The 21087-nt window shown below is 31.3% G+C and overlaps 1 protein-coding gene across 1 annotated transcript in view; it reads right to left on the minus strand.

The window, feature by feature from the left end:
* LOC148313057 (uncharacterized) overlaps window positions 1-21087 on the minus strand; it is a 141120-nt gene that overhangs the window by 77980 nt on the left and 42053 nt on the right. The window contains exon 2 of the mRNA XM_088268738.1: window positions 9533-9678. Within this exon, the coding sequence (XP_088124864.1) occupies window positions 9533-9546 (14 nt within the window). The 5' untranslated portion in view covers window positions 9547-9678. The remainder of the gene's footprint in view (window positions 1-9532; window positions 9679-21087) is intronic.

A 21087-nucleotide genomic window follows, 5' to 3' on the forward strand; every position in this document is an offset into this window, starting at 1 on the left:
TGTATGTATAATGTAAACTCGTTTTTAAACTGCAGCGTATCACGAGAAACTAAATGCATTCTGCAAAACACGAATTGTAACATATTTTCGAACCCTTATGGTGCATAGGGCACTGCATCATATAAACGCAGTCTTATCTTGATCGTTAACACACGAAGGAAAGGTGATTAGCCCTCCGCTTCAGGTACCAGTCCAGGGACTACCTAATATTGAATAAATATTAGAGTGAAAAAATCACTAATATTTATTTTACCACCCCTAGGAATCGAATCCGAGACCTTCAGTACGGAGACCGAGCGTGTTGACCATAACACTACGGAGGCGGACATATTTGTAACATATTTGGTGAGCCAATTAAAATGCATGAGAAGAGAATTAATTTAATCAATGATCTCGAGACGCAGAGATATGTAAATTTACTAAGTTATGAACATACATGTGAGAGAATGGCTTCATTGTTATTAGAAGTATTCGATGTTAAATAAACGTTCCTGCGGAAGACCTATTGTCTGGAGATTAATTATCAAGAATAAGATAGAAGCAGCATTAGGAAGGTACCTCTGAAAGTAACAATCGGCCATTCATTATATATGTACTGTGTGTGAGAATTAGCTGAAGGGGAATTACATATAACGGTCTTCCTCCAAACTTCTACATACCGCCCTCGGAGCATTCCGCCGCCTAAACAAATAACGTTGACACGGTTCTCGTTAACTTAATTAACCTTAACTGCATAACGAATCTGGAATCCGAAATGTAACACGCAACTATTGCAACGTTACATCTCCCGTTTATCTTTAAATACAACATTTTGAGTGCGCCCAAATACTTGTTCACAAATCTGGATAATCTCCAATTAGGAGTTAATTTTTATATTATTATTTGACATCTCTACATAGATGAAGGCGAATATGGAAGTCTGTGCATTTGCGAGAATTACGACCGTCATAGGCTGGTTTAAATGATCACTTTACACACGTGTAACATCTACCAATTCTACCCATGATTGACAACCACACTACTGAAATTCTTGGAACTTCTATATATGTATATTGCTAAAATACGAAATGTATTGCATTAATTTAATTAGAGATATTTATGGTGAGATGAAAGAAGCTTTTTTCTATGTTTTGATAGGTGAAACTATTTACAATAGTATTTATTTTCAATTGGCCTGGGTGTTTGTGATGCACCATTCACATTTCCTATCCTTTTTCTTACTATTCTACCTGCAGACAAGCCTCCAATAGAGGCTTAGCGGGTTATTCCTTTAAAAAAAATATATGTAAATATATTTATATATATATATATATTTATATATATATATATATATATATATATATATATATATATATATATATATATATATATATATATATATATATATATATATATTTATATATATATATATATATATAAATATATATATATAAATATATATATATATATATATATATATATACATATATATATATATATATATATATATATATATATATATATATGTGTGTGTGTGTGTGTGTGTGTGTGTATGTCACATTATAGTTACTGCATTAAGGCCTTACATACGTTAAATAGAGACTAATTTTTTTTTAACCCATGTCAAATTTGACGTAATTGATTTTTTTTTCTAAAAACATGGTTTTTGAAATGAAAATATAAGTTTTTCTTTGAAATAAATATACGATTTTGAAAAGAAAGGGGTTATTCAAAGGTAAGGAGTTAAATAATTAAATTTTTTTACAATATGTATTCTAAAAAAAATACAATATAAATTCTTTAAAAAAATCGGGAGTGAAATGACATGCGTCTCTCAGCGCAGCCGGACGCTTAATGAATTATATTTAGTTTGGGAATATATGTTGAAAAAATATTTTTATCCTCCTTACCTTTCGATAACCATAACTCCTTACCTTTTTTTTAAAACCAGAATGATTATAATTAATTCGAAGAATAAGCTTACTTTTTTCAATGCAAAACGGTGTTTTATGAATAATATTCAATTACGTTGCTGTTACCTAGGTTAAGACAAAATTAAGTTGCGACTTAACGAATGCTGGGTCTTAAAAACAGAATTCAACTTCCATGCGTGTATCCTTGTAAGCGCAAAGCTCCCGCAGGTGTATTGCAGAAATAAGTTTCACGTACTTGAGTAATTCCTTAGCGCAAATTAAGCGTAATTCGCTCCGGGAATAATCTCGCTAGACCTGATCCGCTAGGGTACTTAATAAAATAGCGACGCGTTGAATCAACAATAAATTTGCTGCCGTAACTCGCAACACGTCCCTTCCCGAGCACTGCGGCGTGGAGTTGTGTTAATGTAACACAGTTAGCATTAAACAAATTGTCTGCAGTCAACTCGACCACAATTCATAATGACTGAATGATAAGACCAGACCACAACCCGTTTTGGGAGACCTATCGCTCACTCCTTTCAAGAACGTCATAAATCAAAAAAACTGAAATTTCAGGAGAACGTTTTTAAAGTTTAAAAATAAAATAAAATGTATTAAAAATAAACATCAAGCCACTTGTGGAACTTTTTACTGTGCAACAAATCTTTTTAGGTAAAACCGTTTATTCAAATGGAGAAAAAAGCTTTTTTTTCCATTTGAATAAATATTTAGTGTATTTAAAAAAAATAATTGAACAATACCTTTTCTTCAAAATTCAAAAACAACACTTTCTGCCCTGTAGCGGGTAAATATTAAGATAAAAATATGCCACTTTTGCTGGGACATAGTAAATTTTCTGGGCATTCCGAAAACATGCACAACTGAAACATAAGGATTTTTTTATTTATGACGTTCTTGATAGGAGTGAGCGATTTATAATTCGTACGGAAAAAAAATATGTGTGGAGGTCCTCACCAAAAAGTTATACATATTTCCAATATTTCACAAAAATCCCTTTAAATGCAAATCTGTTCTGTTTACTCTAATATATTCTATCAAAATCTTAATTAAAGTTGCGATAAAACGTGACCAATCCTGTGATAAACCAATATGAAATCATTAAATCGCACCAAAATGTAACAATTTTACAAGCTAGAATTCATGATCACTTAAAATCATTTATAATGGAAATGTAACGTTTTGGTGAGGACCTCCACATGTGTACCTTGCTGTACCTGGCTTTAAACATTTATGTGACTCAGTCTGATTAAAAGAAAAATAAATAAAATATAAAACACATTTTTGACATCATAGAAAAGATTAAGAAGAATATCATTTTACCAGCCTATGACAAAAATACCAAAACTTTCATATTCTCCTACATCAATAAAAGGATTTATTTTCATGTCATATGGGCGAATTCTAGAAATAAGTTTAACGATTGATTTGAAATTTGTAAGAAGCTAAAAATACGCAAAACTCAATAAAAATTGCGCACTGGTTTAACTTTAAATGATCGAATAAAAAAGACGAATCAAAAAACGACATATTTTTAAAAAGTCGTTATTTCATTCGGTTTTTTAATTCGATAACCCATTTGCATACGGCAGTGATATAAAATTGATCAAATACACGACATCAACATCCTATACCAGAAGCTTCAAATGATTACACATAATTATTATTAAGGCATTTATAATTTAGTAAATCACGAATATTTTATTACTATAAATACCGGTCTTACTATTGCTGGGTTGTATGACGACTATTAACCTCCTGCTGTTAAATTTACTACCGCTTAAACTCTATCGTGGCCATTTATTTGTTAAAAATTTTCAACTGAAATTCTCTAAAGCGAATAAATATGTAGCCCGTACAATTAATATAAATTTTCAATACGAGAATGGATAAATGGTTGATGCGGTATTTATTCTAATTCAACAAAAATGTGTTAATGGAATTACACACAATAGGAATATGAGGTCGGTACGGAAATTACGATTTGTCTTGTTTAAGTGGTTGCGTAGGTACAAACAGAGTAAACATTCCCAAGAGATCGCTGACCGATTTCTATAAATAAATATTGTAATAAATCATTCATTAATACCACTGTTAAACTTATACCTACGCAAAGTTTTGAACGATTGTGAATAATGCATATATCTGCAGAGTATAATTACAGTCGAACCTCTATATCACGGACCGCTAACGAACTTCGGATACAACAGACAAAAAAAACAGCCAAATGTAAAAAAAATTCAAACGCCCTGTTAATATTATACGTGCTTAAATTCAAGTGTCACCGCGTGTAAAAAAAAATAGCGGCCATCGTAATCACAAATTATGTTTCAAAATTTCAAAAGTGCAAATACTTTTTCAAAGCAAGTATCAAGTGTTGTGTACGCAGCAGTACGGCAGCGAGCTATGGTGTAAGGTTACACAACGAAGCTTAAAGAACATGAAAATATGCTATAATAACGGTTACAGAGCTTTAATGAAGCTACCCCGACACTGCAGCGCGAGTGGTATGTTTGCCACAGCACGCCTACCACATTGGGATGGCCTGTTAAGGCACCGAGTGGCAGGCTTCCGGAAGAGGCTGATGAAGAACTCCAACCTCATCATAAAGCGGCTTGTGGAGCACAGATAGGGGCTGGACATGTGGCGGCACTGGAGCACAGTGCTGCGTTTGCCAGCGAGCTGATTTGCATCTACATCTCTCCAAATTTATTATTATTATTTATTTTTTTTTTTCTTTGACTTTCTTATTTGTTTATTATTTTAAATTTCATTGTATAAAAAAATGTTGTAAAACATATATGGCTGACTAAGTATTGCACCCACCACTTAGTCAAGCTGGAATAAAGAGTTATTATTATTATTAAAGCAGGATTACCGAAAGCAAGCGCGTCGATATCAAACAGCAACGTCACTTCACGACGAGTGTCCGAAGACGATATATAGAATTCAGTTTATGTTTTGTATTGTTTATTTATATCTTAATACAGTGTTCACATTTTTTTAAAGTTTTTTATTTATTTTAAACCTAGTTTTATATAACGGACTTTCGCCTTCAATGGACACTCCCTCCCCACAATTAGTCCGTTATATCAAGGTTATACTGCATTATTCATTCTGGTTCTTCAAAAGTACGTCGAAGATTGAATAAAAAAGAAAAAAATTCTCCATCGACGAAATTTTGATTACCCAAATTAAATATTTGTATTTGTATAAAACTTTCTTGAAGTTATGGAATTTGGAAATAGTAATTCTGTAAGGAAAGAATGCTTTTTTAAAGCAGAACCGTGAAGCCTCTATTTTAGAAACTAACAATTTTCATATTTTACAACTGGTGAGAATCGAACCGAGGCCGATAGTTCTACAGTTGAGCGTCTTTAGCGAAGTTATTTAATTGAATATTCGCAATTTTCTTTCCCTGTGTAGAAATAATGTTCTTCACCCTAAACTACTTCACACACGTCATCGGTATCTCATCAAATACAATCAAATTCCAGATCCAAAACTCTGAAGCATTGAACTGACCACCTGAAAATATATAATTCTGATCATGTAAACATTGCGGTGATTCAATGCGGTGTCCTATGCACCATTTGAATGCACACAGGTCTCAAAGACAAAAAAGAAGATAAAAAGGAAAAGTAGTCCACTATAGCGTACATTAAAAAACGATTTTTAATGTACGCTAAAAAAGTCTAATACTGTATTAAACAGGTTTAATTTTTGTGTAACAGTTTTACACCGTTTTCCAGTTCGCTAATGTGAGAACCATGTGCAAAAAAAGCAATAATCAAGATATTAAGTACTGAAAATATATATTATTAGAATCTTTATTCGCCGTAATGAATTACATACGTTGAGCTACTTGATAATTTGGTTCAAATTAGTGCGCCGTGTAAGGCAACCTAGTAAATTTACACACATTTTAATACGAATCTATATTGTGTATAATACGAAGATAGACACACTTTCGAACTAATCCACTTGAAATTTTCACCTTAAGCGGTTACAGTGTTAAATAATAATAATAATTAAGCGTGACTCCATTAAAATAATACATCCGTTTCAGTTTTTTTCCACGCACACCATTTTAAAATCAATATTCGAAGAATACCACAGCCATTGAGATGGGCGTTTGAAAACGAGATCGATTATCATGACGTCTTAAACTCATCATCAATAATTTATAATAAGAAACCGTTGAGCATGAATACCACGGCACTCACCACATTGTCATTAAAATATATAGCACTCCATGAACGTGGGGTGATCTCCGATGGAGCCTGACTCTTACCTATATAATTGGACTGATGGAATACAGACTAGAGATTTGGGTACTCGTAAAAGCAATTCTAAGAGGTACAATTTTTAAAATAGCATACCGCCATTCTTACGTTGCTTATCCGATCTTTAGATAATACTTTATTTATAAGCTTTATCTACTTCTTTAGAAATACTTATAACGGGAAACAGGATTTTCGGAATGAAAGAATGCGCTAAAAACAGAGAACCATGTTAAAAATGCCTTCCTTTTTTTGTAGGTTACTACAATCTTTGTGATAATTGGTTTGATTATTTCATAATAATCTCCGTCCTCTTTTATCCTCCGATCATCTCTTAACTCAGCGTACCCGCTATAACGCTTGTCGGAGATAATTTGGTCCATGAGGTTACGTTGAATCGTCCTCTGTAGTTTGTGCCTTCGCACATGCCTTCCGCAACCGTAAAAAAGCAGCCCAGGGTGTCTTATATTACGGCCTATTAATTTGGCTCGCTATTGTGGTACTTTATTTATTAAGCATCTAGTCCTGCTTAATACCTCGTTGTTCCTTACATATTCCGACCAATGAATCCCCAACAGGTGCCTGTAGCACCACATCTCAAACGCCTCCAGCCAACCCCGTTCTACCTGCCCGATAGTCCACGTTTCGCTTCAAAATAAATGCCTAGATATTAAGTAAGACCATAAGTTCGTTTATAGCATAAATGCAATTCCCTCAGACTTACTACGTAAGACAATAGAATTTCAAAATTGTCCATGGATTGGCTATTGTATTAGCCAGTCTATCACCAACTTTCGTGAACATGAGATGAAAACAAGACATTCAAACTCACAATTGATTGGAAAATGCCCGCGAAATGGTCAGATCAGGTTCATATATATATATGAAGTATTAGTGTTAGCCTACACATGGCTCGGATAATGCTAAAAAAATGTGAATTTGATCAGAAGTTTTTGTCGCATTCTGAATACTCCCTGGACGTTGCCAAAAGTGATTTTTAAATATGTCGTTACCAGAAAAAATACTGAAAAATACAAGAGAAAATTTAAAGTTTTAATTAAAATCATTATAAAAACCAGAGTCTTTTTACACAAAATGAATAAAAAAAGCCAAATACAAGAAATTTTGTTTTGAATATTGAAAGCATTAACTTTGTGGATCATATTGATATATTATTTCGAGAAATAAAAATACTTTGTGTTCTGATCCACTCACATGGATGATCCTCTCACAATGTGAGTGGATCAGAATACAAAGTATTTTTATTTCTCGAAATAATACAAGAAATTTTATTTAATGAAGAAAAATATGTATTATGTACATATATCATTGATGTTAATGAAAAAAAATTTTTTTAAGTCCATGAACTTTTGGACTGACCTACCTATTTGATCTACACGAACTCGTGTGAGGTTGCTACAAAAATAAACTATGAATTTCAATTAACAGAAAAAGGCAATATATTTGGGTTAAGCTTTATCTCTATTTTTACGTGTCTCGCCACGGAGTGGCTAATAAATTCCTATAATGGATTTGAGATGGCCGAATCTGATACATAATATTTAATTACGCGGTGAATTTGGTCCAGTTATTAATTCCTGGTCGATATAATGAACTGTCGGATGTTGACACAGAGATACTTCGACGGCTATGTATCTTCATGTAATCAGAATGTAAAATGTCTTCGTATGAGGTCACAAGCATGATGGGATTCGTATCGCGTAAGAAAATCTCAACAATTCGCTAACTAAACAATGATTTTTTATTGATATCTCAACAAATATGAAAATAAAAATGGAAGTCTGGGTATTTACAGGGCTTACAATCTGTCCTAGGCCGGTTTGAGTGGTCAGCTTGTGCACGTGTATCATTCACCATAACAACACTACTAAATTTGGAAAGTCATATTTATGCTTCAGTTCAAAATATCTTCATGCAAAAGTCGCATGCTACGACTTCAGTAACATCTATGGTTTAAATAAGTTAGTTTCTTTAGTAAAGAAAACTTCAAAAATGTTTTTTAGATTGTTCCTGAGTTATGTATTCGGAAACGCCTGAAAATACAATGAAATTTTTTATTTAAATTTTATTTTGGCAATTTTTTTAATCACAGTATTTTAAGTATCACAAATTGCGTTGGTTATTTATTATCAGTAGATACATCCCTTGCTTTTCTTATTTCGAATATTTTATGATTATCTAAACAAAAACCAGTTTTATTTAGATGTAAAATTTCTATAATTTTGACAATACTTTAAATACACAAAATATATTTTTTTATACATATCGTGTTAGATTGTTTTTTACCACAGGGTTATTATAATTATCTTATATTTTCATAAATTGTATAGGCGAGGGTGAAAACAACCTTCAATATTGATAGTAATAAAACGTTATATAATATAATATTATCATTAGCGATAACTTGTTATTGGAGCTGTGGTACGAATGCACCATACTAATTAGTTTAAGTATTTCTAATTATTCAAGATTATCAAGAGTTTAGATATAAAACTGGTATTCGTTTAGGATCTAAATTGGATCAGATTCGTTTACATGTAAAATTCATGCTGACAATACTTTTAAAATAATAAAAAGCTTCTTTTCATCTCACCAATAGATGTCTCTTGTGAAGCTCTAGTGATTCAAGAACAATGTTTTGAAATAGGATAATATATATATATATATATATATATATATATATATATATATATATATATATATATATATATATATATATATATATATATATATATATATATATGTATATATATATATATATATATATATATATATATATATATATATATATATATATATATATATATATATAAATATTGAACTTTCGAGAATTTGAGTAAGGTGGTTGTCAATAATGGGTAGAATTGGTGAATGTTACACGTGTGTAAAGTGATCGCTTAAACCAGCCTATGACGGTCGTCAGCCCCGTAAATGCCTAGACTTATTCCATATTATTTTTCATTTTTGATGAGATGTCAAAAATTATATTAAAATAACTCCTATAGTTGGAGATAATCCAGACTTGTGAACAAATATTTGGACACACTCAAAATGTTGTAAAAAAATGAAAATCTAACATTTTCATAAATTGTAAAGACGAGGTTTAAAAAGATAACGTGCAATGTTGATAGTAATAAAGTGTAATATAATATAATTTTATCATTCACGATAACTTGATATTGGAGCCGGGATACGAATGCACAATACATGCGCAATGCTGTTTTAAACGAGAGCCAGAACCGGTTCCGTCGCAGCGCGAGGGTTGGTAGTCCGGGGACACATAACGTATGAAGAGTAAGAGTAGTCGGCAATTACCTCGTCTGGGTCATTGACGATCTTGGGGTTGTCCTTGAGGATGGTCGTCAGGCGGGGCAGGTCCCCTCGGGCTGCGCCCTCCCGCAGGGCGGCCCCGGCAGCGCCTCCGCCCATCACGCATCCCGCCCGCCCTCCCCAATGAACATCTGGAAAGAAAAAACATTCGTGAATATACATACACAAACAATGTAATAAGAGAACATTGGCAATGTTTGATTCAGTTTGGCCACTCCACGTTTGTACGTTCGTGAATATAAATACATATACAAACAATGCAATAAGAGAACATTGGCAAAGTTTCCTTCAGTTTGGCAACTCCACGTTTGTACGGTATTAGTATTTTTTTCCATGAATTAGTGGTAAAATCTTTCCATTTTTAACTAACTAACTAACTAACCATCACGCCGCTTCCCCGCAGGGGTAGGCAGAGAGAATGTAACGCCACACCACTCTGTCTTTGCAAACATTCTTCGCCTCTTCCACGTTCATGCATCTCCTCATACATACCCGCCGATTGTCACTACTCCTAACCTGACCACTTTCAAGTATTTGGCATACCTGATCGTGCCACGTTTTTCTCGGTCTTCCTCTGCTCCTTTTTCCACTTACATTCGCCTCATAAATTTGTTTACAGTTCTTTCCTCACTCATTCGTTCTACATGCCCAAACCATCTCAACACACCTTTCTTAATTATATCGATAATGCTTTTCTCAGCTTTGCATTCCTTCCTTATTAATTTTCCATTTTTAATTGAGTTTTACTTGGTGAATACCACTAATTCTTGAAATCTATTGTGACACATATTTCTATGCATTTCACATCATTTTCAAACATACGGTGTTTGGAAAGGATGCGGTTATGCATCAAAACACGTATCAGAATATATGTTAAGAAATAATGGTAGTTAATTTCAAAAATAGTATTTTTAAGTGAACACCGCTTATCATGACTCTCTTCGGCTTTAACTTTATAAGTTTTATAGCTTATACCTACTTCTGAGTGGATCAACTTTTAAAGTTTAAAGTTACTCCAATTTCATGATATTCATAAGTGAAAATTCTAGGCAAAAACACTCGCTTTCTCGTTACAGGCATGATTTTAAAATATTTTATGTTACTAAGTTAGTAATGAAGTTACTAAGATATATGATTTGACTTGTAAATTTAGCAATAATATTTTATTTTGTTCTGTCTTGTTATTTTTTATAAATTATTTTTATATATATATATATATATATATATATATATATATATATATATATATATATATATATATATATATATATATATATAAATATATATAAATATATATATAAATATATATATATATATATATATATATATATATATATATATATATATATATATATATATATATATATATATATATATATATATATATATATATATATATATATATATATATATATATATATATATATATATATATATATATATATATATATATATATATATATATATATATATATATATATATATATATATATATATATATATATATATATATTGACGTTTTTTATTTAATTTTTTAAAAAGTTCTATTCTAATCTTGTATTATTATTTTTTCTATCTATCTGCTTCAATTGTACTACTTCCCCCATGCTTGCTTCGTATGGCGTTTTACATTTCTTTTTGTTACTTTTTTAGATACCTCATAATATATATGTACATTCGATTGCCTGTGTCTAATATACGATTTATGTTTTGTAAATAAGACATACCTAAAGTATAATTCTTTTTCGTCTAAACCCTACTTTGTATCAAACGGCAATTCAGATTGGTAAACGTGTAACTAGCTATTGCAATTAAACGAATTGAGATACATGTAAGTTGAAAGAACAGTTTATAACACTGATGACGTTATAATTACATACAAATATCGTTGTTACTTACAACTAACTACCTGCCAGTCGTAATATTACAAGTTATATTATTAAATTGAACCAGTACATAATTCACTGGTGTTCCGGTACGAATGTTAATAATATTTTTAGCGGAAATACACACAGTATCGAACAGATAAATGAAATAAAACTTTTTTTCGTATTTAAACACAGTCTAAATATTTTTTTGGGCGTGTTTCTCGTATTATGAACCAGGGCTGCTTCTTACAGTGACTGAGATGATGAATAGCGAGAAGTATCACCCAATTCTACTGGAAAAGATACTACCAGAGACAAAAAATTCGAAGGTCAAATGTAATGAAGGTAATGGAATATTTCAGCAGGATGTATTTGCCACAAATCCAAAAAATGACGAAATTCTTCACACAAAAACAATGAACTCTGTTGGACTGGTCAAGAATTTAACCAGACATAAACCTAATTGAAAATGTATCGGCAATCTGTAAGAACCGGCTCTCCAAAATTGATTGCACTACGGTGGAAAAGCTCATTTTGTCCATAATTCATGTATGGTTTCGAGACAAAAAAATGGCAACCACGTGCCAAAACCTTATAGAAAAGATGCCAAGAAGAGTAAAATGTTTGATTGAGCCCAAATGAGATCATATTAAATATCAATTTGTGATATAACTAATAAACAAAATATTTTACAAAACTTTTTACGAAAATACAACAAAAAAGTTTTGTTTCAATTAATCTGTTCGATACTGTAAATCAAAGAAATCCTGCGTATAAGTCATAGCTCCGAACGAAATATCAATTTCGAGTCAAAACCCATTTGAATTTTGAAATTGTTAGAAGATTTTAATATATCATATATGGTAATAAGGTCGGTATACATTTTACGCGTAGACATAATTTCTTCATCGCCCTAGGCAAATGTATTATTTATCCGTGAATAGCTATACGGTATCAAATTATATTCAATATAACATAAAGACATTAAAGGTGTCTCAACTCGAGACGAAACATTTATCTTTTATATTGAAAAGAAGATGGAAGTCTGAGAAGTTCAGGGCTTATTTTAAAAATTACATTAAATCAGATAATGTATATAGTTAATATTTCACATTACGTTTTTTGTTAATTGACATCTCATCAAAGATGAAGAAGAATATGGAAGTCTTGGCATTTACGGAGCTGACGATCGCCATAGACTAGTTTAAGTTATCACTTTACACACGTGTAACATTCACCAATTCTACCCATTATTGACAACCACACCACTCAAATTCTTGGATGTTCTATATATATATATATATATATATATATATATATATATATATATATATATATATATATATATATATATATATATATATATATATATATATATATATATATATATATATATATATATATATATATATATATATATATATATATATATATATATATATATATATATATATATATATATATATATATATATATATATATATATATATGCATAAATATGAACCAATTACGAAACATTGTTTTTGAATCACTAGAACTTCACTAGAGACATCTATTGATGAGACTTAATAAGCTTTGTAAATAAATTAATAAATAATATTGTGAGTTAAGTTTTAAGCCATATATCGATGGGAAAACTGCTTTCCCGAATCTAAAAGTGTTAATTCAGTAGTAAGCAAGTTAATTAAACCGCATGTAATTCAAAAGTCGAATAATATTACATATTTTGTAAAAATATGAGCTAACAAATTTTTTGAAACTATGAAACATTTCTAATAGGTTCATGAAAAGGATCTCAAATACTATTTCAAATATCAAAAAAAAAATATCTAAGAAGTCATGTATTTTATTATTTCAATTTAAATAAGTTTAGATGAAGGCGAATATGAAACTGTATTTAAAGGGCTTACGATCCGTCATAGGCTTGCTTGAATGATAACTTAATACATGTGTAACATTCACCATTCTACCCATGTATGACAACCACACTACACAAAATTTTGAAACTTATTTATATATATTATACTTCGCACGTCCATTCATATGTGAGTTATCGGCAGAATCGATGATTGATTTGAGTAAGCTTTTGTTTAACAGCGACCTTTATTTCAAAATGTAAAAATAAGTCAGATTTGTGAATTTCGATTTAGACACACCAAAAATGGAGTTTATAAAAAATATTACTTGAATGTTATTTTTGCAATATTTGGGCAACATGACAAGGATTTTTAACTTGTACTAAACCATTTAATAATATTTAGCCATTTTATTTATTACCCGCATACATTATAATGCACAATACCTACATATGCTATATATTAGCAAACCTGCATATCTAATGCAGGCATATGAGTCAAACAAAGAGGATACCGTTTTTTATAGTATACATATACATATATACATACATAATTCTTTAATGCCTCGTGTCCCATACACAATTCGTTAATCTTCCATATTGAAAATTACCATTGAATGAATGCCCAAATGATTTACGGAATAACGAGCATTGTCATTCGGCTACACATAAAAATATTATAATCTCTATTGTCAAACTTTACAAAGAAAAGCTTAAAAATAATTTCATATTTAAATTAGCATCATCATTTTTGGACGCTGTGCTACTTGAATAACATATCGTCTGTCCAAATTTAAAACACAGTAAGGGACATTTTTTTGTAGAAGGTTTTTTTTTTTGCATTTATGGACAAAGTTGACTCTACTTAGTCCAAAAATGCAAAAAAAACCTACTACAAAAAAATGTCCCTTACTGTGTTTTAAATTTGGACAGCCGATATGATACTAATTTTTTTGTTGAGATTTTAACAAAGATGAAAAAGGATTTGGAAGTCTGAGCATTTACAGAGCTCAAGACCAGTCATAAGCTGGTTAAGTGATCACTTTACACGTGTAACATTCACTGTTCTACCGATGATTGACAACCACACATATCAAAATTTTCAAGTCATTGATATACTCGTATGATCCATCTCATGACGTTCCGTGATTGAGTTCACAACAGCCGTTTATGATTGGATTTAGAAACATTTTTTTTAGCAGAGACCCTTTTTGTATGCAAGTAGCCTATGACAGGTGCAAGCTCTGTAAAAGCCCAGACTTCCATATTCTTCTTCATTTAAAAAATTAATTTAAAAAATTTAAAAAATTTCAAAAATTATTTATTTCTGCCATGGGATACCTTTAAAGATTTAATATAAGGCAACAATTTATGGATATTGAAATTTTATTTCCAAATAATAAAACAAGCCTATAAAATAGATTTATTTATTGCACTTAAAAGGATTGAGAAGTAAAATGTGTTTCGAAAAATATTCGTGACAAGGAAAATAGTCCTCCCACTCGAGAAACAGTTTAATACGAAATATTTATAGTGTCATAATGATAATGACATAAGTCAGTTAAAAAAGATGTATTAATAAATCTGTTTTTTTTTTTACTTCGTTCAAAGGCTGTCATTACGTATTCATGAATAGCTAGACTTCTTTTAACCCTAGAATACTAAAGTATCGTAAAATTTACGAATTTTTGTCCGCCTCCGTAGTGTAATGGTCAGCACGCTCGGCTACCGTTTTAGAGGTTCCGGGTTCGATTTCCAAGGGGGGTAAAATCAATATCAGTGATTTTTTCACTGTAATATTTATTCAAAATTACCATGGACTGGTACCTGAAGCAGAGGGCTGATCACCTTTCCTTCAAGAAACGATCAAGACAACACTGCGTTTATATGACAGTGCCCTATGCACCATTTGGGTGCGGATAAGGGTTTTATATATTATAAAATTTACGACGACAAAATGACGATTCCTTGAAAAAACAATGTTCGCGTCGTTCGCGCGCCTTCTGCTTCACAGTGCTTTCCTAATGACCTTTTTTTCCATTATTACGTGATCTTTTAACCCAAAGAATGTTACTATATATTACTTCTAAAATCATAATACTTTTTGATTATCTTATTTATTCCCGTTTTATTTCTATGTCGTATTTTTATACGTATCTTTAGGTAAAAACGTCACTCATAAGAAAGTTTGGTAATCTAGGGTCAAAGTAATAGCAAAACTTTTGTAAATAAACAAAAAAATGTTTATTATGACTTGAAAGTTGTTATTTACATATTTTTAGTTGAAAAGTTACATATTTTTTAAAATTTCATTTTATTGTTTAATACCTTTCTCGGTGCCCCCCACAGATTGAATGTCCGTCGTAAATTCTACGCATATCCCGTAATCTAAGGTTAATTCCGATCAATTAGTTTAAAATCAAAACTTTTATTTCTTTACCGGACTTAATTTAAAGTAATTTTAAAAAAAATACGGTGAAATTTTTTTCCGATTGAATTTCTTTGGATCGACTTTTGACGGAATATTAAATATTTAAAATTAATTGCAGCATTTTGAATTTTTAAGAAGATATATAAAGTTAAAATAGTTTAAATATCTTATCAACCAAAGGATCGCACTTGTTTTCTTTCGAGTAGCAATGTAATATAATATACGAGTATGTACTTATAATTTATTTATTAAAATTAAATAAGAATAGTTTATATTTTATGCGTGCATTTTTTATCCAAAGGATTTTTTTTAGAATTTGTAAAGTAAATAAAAAATTAATTGGGGGGGGGGGCGTGGAGATTTTTTATATTGTTGAAGTGGGGCATGATAAAAATAAGGTTGGGAAACACTGATTTTAAACAGTTAAATATTTTGTAAATTCAATTCAATTTTTCGTATCATTTTAATACTACACGACCCAGGAAGTTTTAAATATAAAATTGTTTACGGAAATCGATAAACGATTATTTTTCAAAATCGACGCGTATCTTTATTATTCTGAATCGCGCAGATGTCAACCATATTGTATGGACACAAGTCGTCGTTAAAATTTTATTGGACAACACTCGGGAATAATTTTATCGGTGGACAAGCACGCAGGAGGCGGGCCAAGATGGCGGAAGATTGAGATCTCTGTTTTTATTCTGCACCTAATTGGCGCTTACAACGCAATGCCCGCACGGCGAATTATTCTAACCCACAAAAAAAAACATACGTATATAAAAACATATACGCCGAATATTAATAGATGCATACGGTTTAATCCAGTTTTGCAGTGTCTCGTCAATTCTAACTCACACATGGGATTAATCCCTTTCACTGTCTACAATGGAGTACTTCTAGAAAATTTGGTGGTGGATTTGAACTTGTATTTATTTAGATTGGCAGTGACAGGGATACTGAAAGCTTTTAAATGTTAGTTCCAGTAAAAACGGGATACAATTTTGTTTTACATTTTCAATGCATTTCGCATTTTGGCAACGCAAAAATGGTTTGTTTTTTTACATAATTTATTAAACGAAACCGTTATTGAATGTAACGCCTGCACATTTTGCTTTTCATTCAATAAATTGCTTGATCCATCTCTTTAATTTCCAACTTGCATATTTTAATTATGATCAGTTTTGTGTTCTGACCATTCGTTACAATCCTCATTATTACAGATTTTCCACATTCCATGTGTCAGTTATATTGAAAGCTGTCCCAACGCATTCCCAGATCTGATACAGAAGTATCTAGGCTTCCTGACAAACCCTCTCTGGCAAATATTTTTTTTAAACTATGTTTTGTGAACTAAGTTATGAAAATCACAAAAATTGTAAAATAAAATTATATTTATCCAAATTTGACTATAAACTTACATTTAAAAGCATTCAATGTTCCTGACACTCCCAATCTCCCAGTCCCACCGCATGCCCAGATCTGATACAAAAGCATCTAGGCTTCCTGACAGATCTGCTCTTGCAAAGCTATTTTTTTGTTGAACTAAGTTGTGAAATTTATTGGAAATGTGAAACAATATAAAATTGTATCCCGATTTTACTGTGGATTTACGTATAAAAGCTTTCAATATACCTGTCACTGCCAATCTAAATAAATACAAGTTTGTAAATCCGTCACCAAGTTTTCTAGAAGTACCCCGGTGCAGGCAGTGAAAGGGATTAGTATCTAGTTCAATTAGTCAGCTAGATCCGACTCCGACCCGACGCTGGCCGGTACACAGACGCCCACAACCCCGACCAGCACAGCAGATAAATTGTATAATCGTAAGAACATGAAACGACTTACGTAGTTTAGAAGCAATTTTGTCCGCGGAGGATCCTGAGTCCTAACTGATAAGCACAGCTCGCGACTGAACTTTGTACCGGAAGTGGGTCCCCTTATAACCTCTCACGAGGAGTGTCCGCTGCCGCTGATTGCTCATGCCGAGCGGAACAAAGGACCGGAAAGACGGCACAATGTGAGGCGTGATCGCACTAAAGACATCCGATATTGCACAACTTCGATTCAAGTGATTGAGAGCCCTTCGAGCAAGCTTTTCACACTGAAACGCACCTAGATTCTAAGAGATTTAAGGGACCGGAAAATTGGCTAAATTACATACACCCGACCCTCCTTGTATTTTAAAATGTTCCATGATTGTAAAGACATACTTAATTATTTTCTTTTGCGACTAAGAAATAGGTTTAGTGGTTTTTTTTATTTAATGACACAAGTCAGCAGTTTTTTCCACCTCGATTGTTACTTATAGTCGCTACACGCCTAATTCTTCCAATGCGACATTTTTCAAATTTTACACAAAATTAAAAAAAAATTAAAATTGCTGGTAACAGAAAGGATATCCCCGTTTTTAGGTATTGCAATTTAAAAAATATATAAATTAAAAAAAATTAAAAAAGTAACTAAGCATCACCACGCTTTTCTGCAGGAGTAGGCAGAGAGAATAGAAAGCAACACCAATCTGTCTTTACAAACAATCTTCGCCTCTTCCACATTCATGAATCTTCCCATACATACCCGCCAATTATTCCGACTCCTGACGTTACCACATTCAAGTACTTAAAATACTTGATCACGCCCAGTTTTCCTCGGTCATACTCTGTTTTTACTACTAACGACATTCACCTCTTTTTTTTGATAAACAATCATGGAAATAACTTCATTTCTTGCATTTGAATACACAAACTTGGATTTAAAATAATAATAATAAACTATCAATAAAACCAGCGTTTGACGGGTCGTAAGCCCTATAATTACCTAGACTTTCATATTCTTCTTCGTCTATATTGAGATGTCAAAACGTTATATTAAGTTTTTTATTTGATTCATTATATTTTCAAATTGAAATAGCCAGTGTTATTTAGTTATTAAACCGCAGTATATAGTGCCGACAATCCGTGTATTACATTCATTTATGATCAAAAGCTATATCGCTCACTCCTTTCAAGAACGTCATAAATCAAAAAACTTGATTCTTCAGGAGAACGTTTTTAAAGTTTAAAAATATAACACAATGTATTAAAAATAAATATCAAGCCACTTATTGAACTTTTTACTGTGCAAAAGATCTTTTTAGGTAAAACCTGAAGGTTTTTTCTCCTTTTGAAAAATATTTAATATATTTAAACAAATAATTAAACAACACCTTTTCTTCAAAATGCAAAAACAACATTTTCTGCCCTGTAGCGGGTAAATATTAAGTTAAAAATATGCCTCTTTTGCTGGAATATAGTACATTTGCTGGGCATTCCGAAAACATGCATAACTGAAAATTGTCGATTTTTGATTTATGACGTTCTTGAAAGGAGTGAGCGATATGTACGTAGATTAATAACAACGATTATATCGTTATAATGTTCTGTAATACACACTAATGAACTTTATCTCCGCAGAAACAGAGATCTTAACTGACTCATCGGTAAGGGTCATAAATTAGTCAAATAGATTACAAACTAGTCACCCGAGGTTGTTATAGTACATTAGCAACTGTAAAACAGAAATAGGTAATAGGTAATACTTATTTTATTAATTAAATAATAAATCAACATGAACCTATCTATATGCTGTATTCTATAACCCGGTGATAGAATTACAGCAAAAAGATAACAGTTTACTACCTAACGCTTATAACTTTAACTTTACTACTGTTTGGTCATAAACAAATATTTATTAAATTTCTTATCTAATTTAATAAGTGTACGTAGAAAACGAGTTATCTTTTCACGGTAATTTCGCTCTGGAGGCTGAAAGATATCTTCGTTGTGAATAGTAAGAAAAATTTTAAAAATTTCATAAAATAATGCCTCCCAAAGCTTCTTTCTTATTTTATAATGCTTAATCGCACCTAATGGTGCATAAGGCACTGGACTGAATTTAAAAACACTGTTATCTTGAAGATCGTTTAATACACGAAGGGTTGGTGATAAGCACTGCGCTTCAGATACCGTTATATTGAATACATTTAAACTGAAAATTCACTTATTAATTTTGACTCCCCTGGAATTAAACCCGCGACCTGCAGCACGGTATTTAAAAGCCTTAACGAAGTGGACAAAACTTGTAGTTAAATTAAAATTATTGATGTTGGATTTAATGTAATAAATTGATTTGTAGGATAGATTATGAACAATTGTACAAGGGGACAGTACTACTAGTGCAATTAACTCTCAAACTATAAGACGCATCGTAAGACGACGTTATTTTTTAGTTTTATAGTATGTGCCACAAAATATCAGCAAAAAATTATGCAACAAAAAAATCCGTTCAGAAAACGAAAACTATTTCTGCAAGTACAAACGTTCACCATGCAACTATTTAAATATTTGTATTAGAATACATAAAGTTTTACTTAATAATATTTTATTTTTACGTGTTTGACTGAAATAGTCGATTAAAAATACTTATACTGTGTAATTTAATAAAGCTCCGAAACCTTGTGTGTTGAAAAGTCGGACAATTAATACGAGCTTAAATTAAGTTATATGACAAGGACGGATGGTCCGTAATTCTAATACAACAGCTCACGTAATAAAAAAAAGTATGCAACAAAAAAGTTCACCTTGTCGATTATTAAAACCATTATTTTTTACGAACCGATCAGGAAATAATCTGAATCAATTTGAGATTCGACTACAAGGTATTTAATTGGTATTTTTAAGATGGGAGTCCATGCTACAAACATGAAATTTGAAATCGAAAATACCTTTAAAATATTTTGTTGATAATATCAGAAATACATAATTGATACCTAAATTGGGTTGTTCAAAATTTCAAAAAAAATTACTGATATTTTCATGATATCGTACCTGTTTTTTATCACAAAATAGTTTTTTTGCATTTGACTGCTTTGATTATCGAATTATAATTTAATCTGAAATAGATATAAATCATACAATCAACAGTGGTGAAATATATATGTTTACAGCTCACTTTATCTTTTTTATCGATATAGACTCAACTTTACGGTGATAATAATATATTCTTTAAAAATAAATTTAAAAATATTTACATCCCCTATATCCGTTAAATCAGAGGTTCCCAAACTCTTTTATCTCGTAGACCCCTTGCCTTACCTGATATTGATTTTTATCAAATTCATTAACTTCAAATGTATTTTTAGTGAAGTGTAGTGAAAATTAAAAACCACACATGTTAGGTTTTATATTTTTATATTTTAAATTCAAATTAAAACATAGACCCCTTGCAAGTTGTCATAGACCCCTGGGGGTCGATATAGACCACTTTGGGAATCACTGCGTTAAATGGTTAAAAATACAAGCATGTATCTTGGTTAGCATGTCCACGCATAGAAAATCTAAATAAAAAT

Source organism: Brachycentrus maculatus, unplaced genomic scaffold (genome assembly GCF_059751285.1).
Source record: "Brachycentrus maculatus isolate JH-2025_06_01 unplaced genomic scaffold, ASM5975128v1 h1tg000024l, whole genome shotgun sequence".
Taxonomy (NCBI): Eukaryota; Metazoa; Arthropoda; class Insecta; order Trichoptera; family Brachycentridae; genus Brachycentrus; species Brachycentrus maculatus.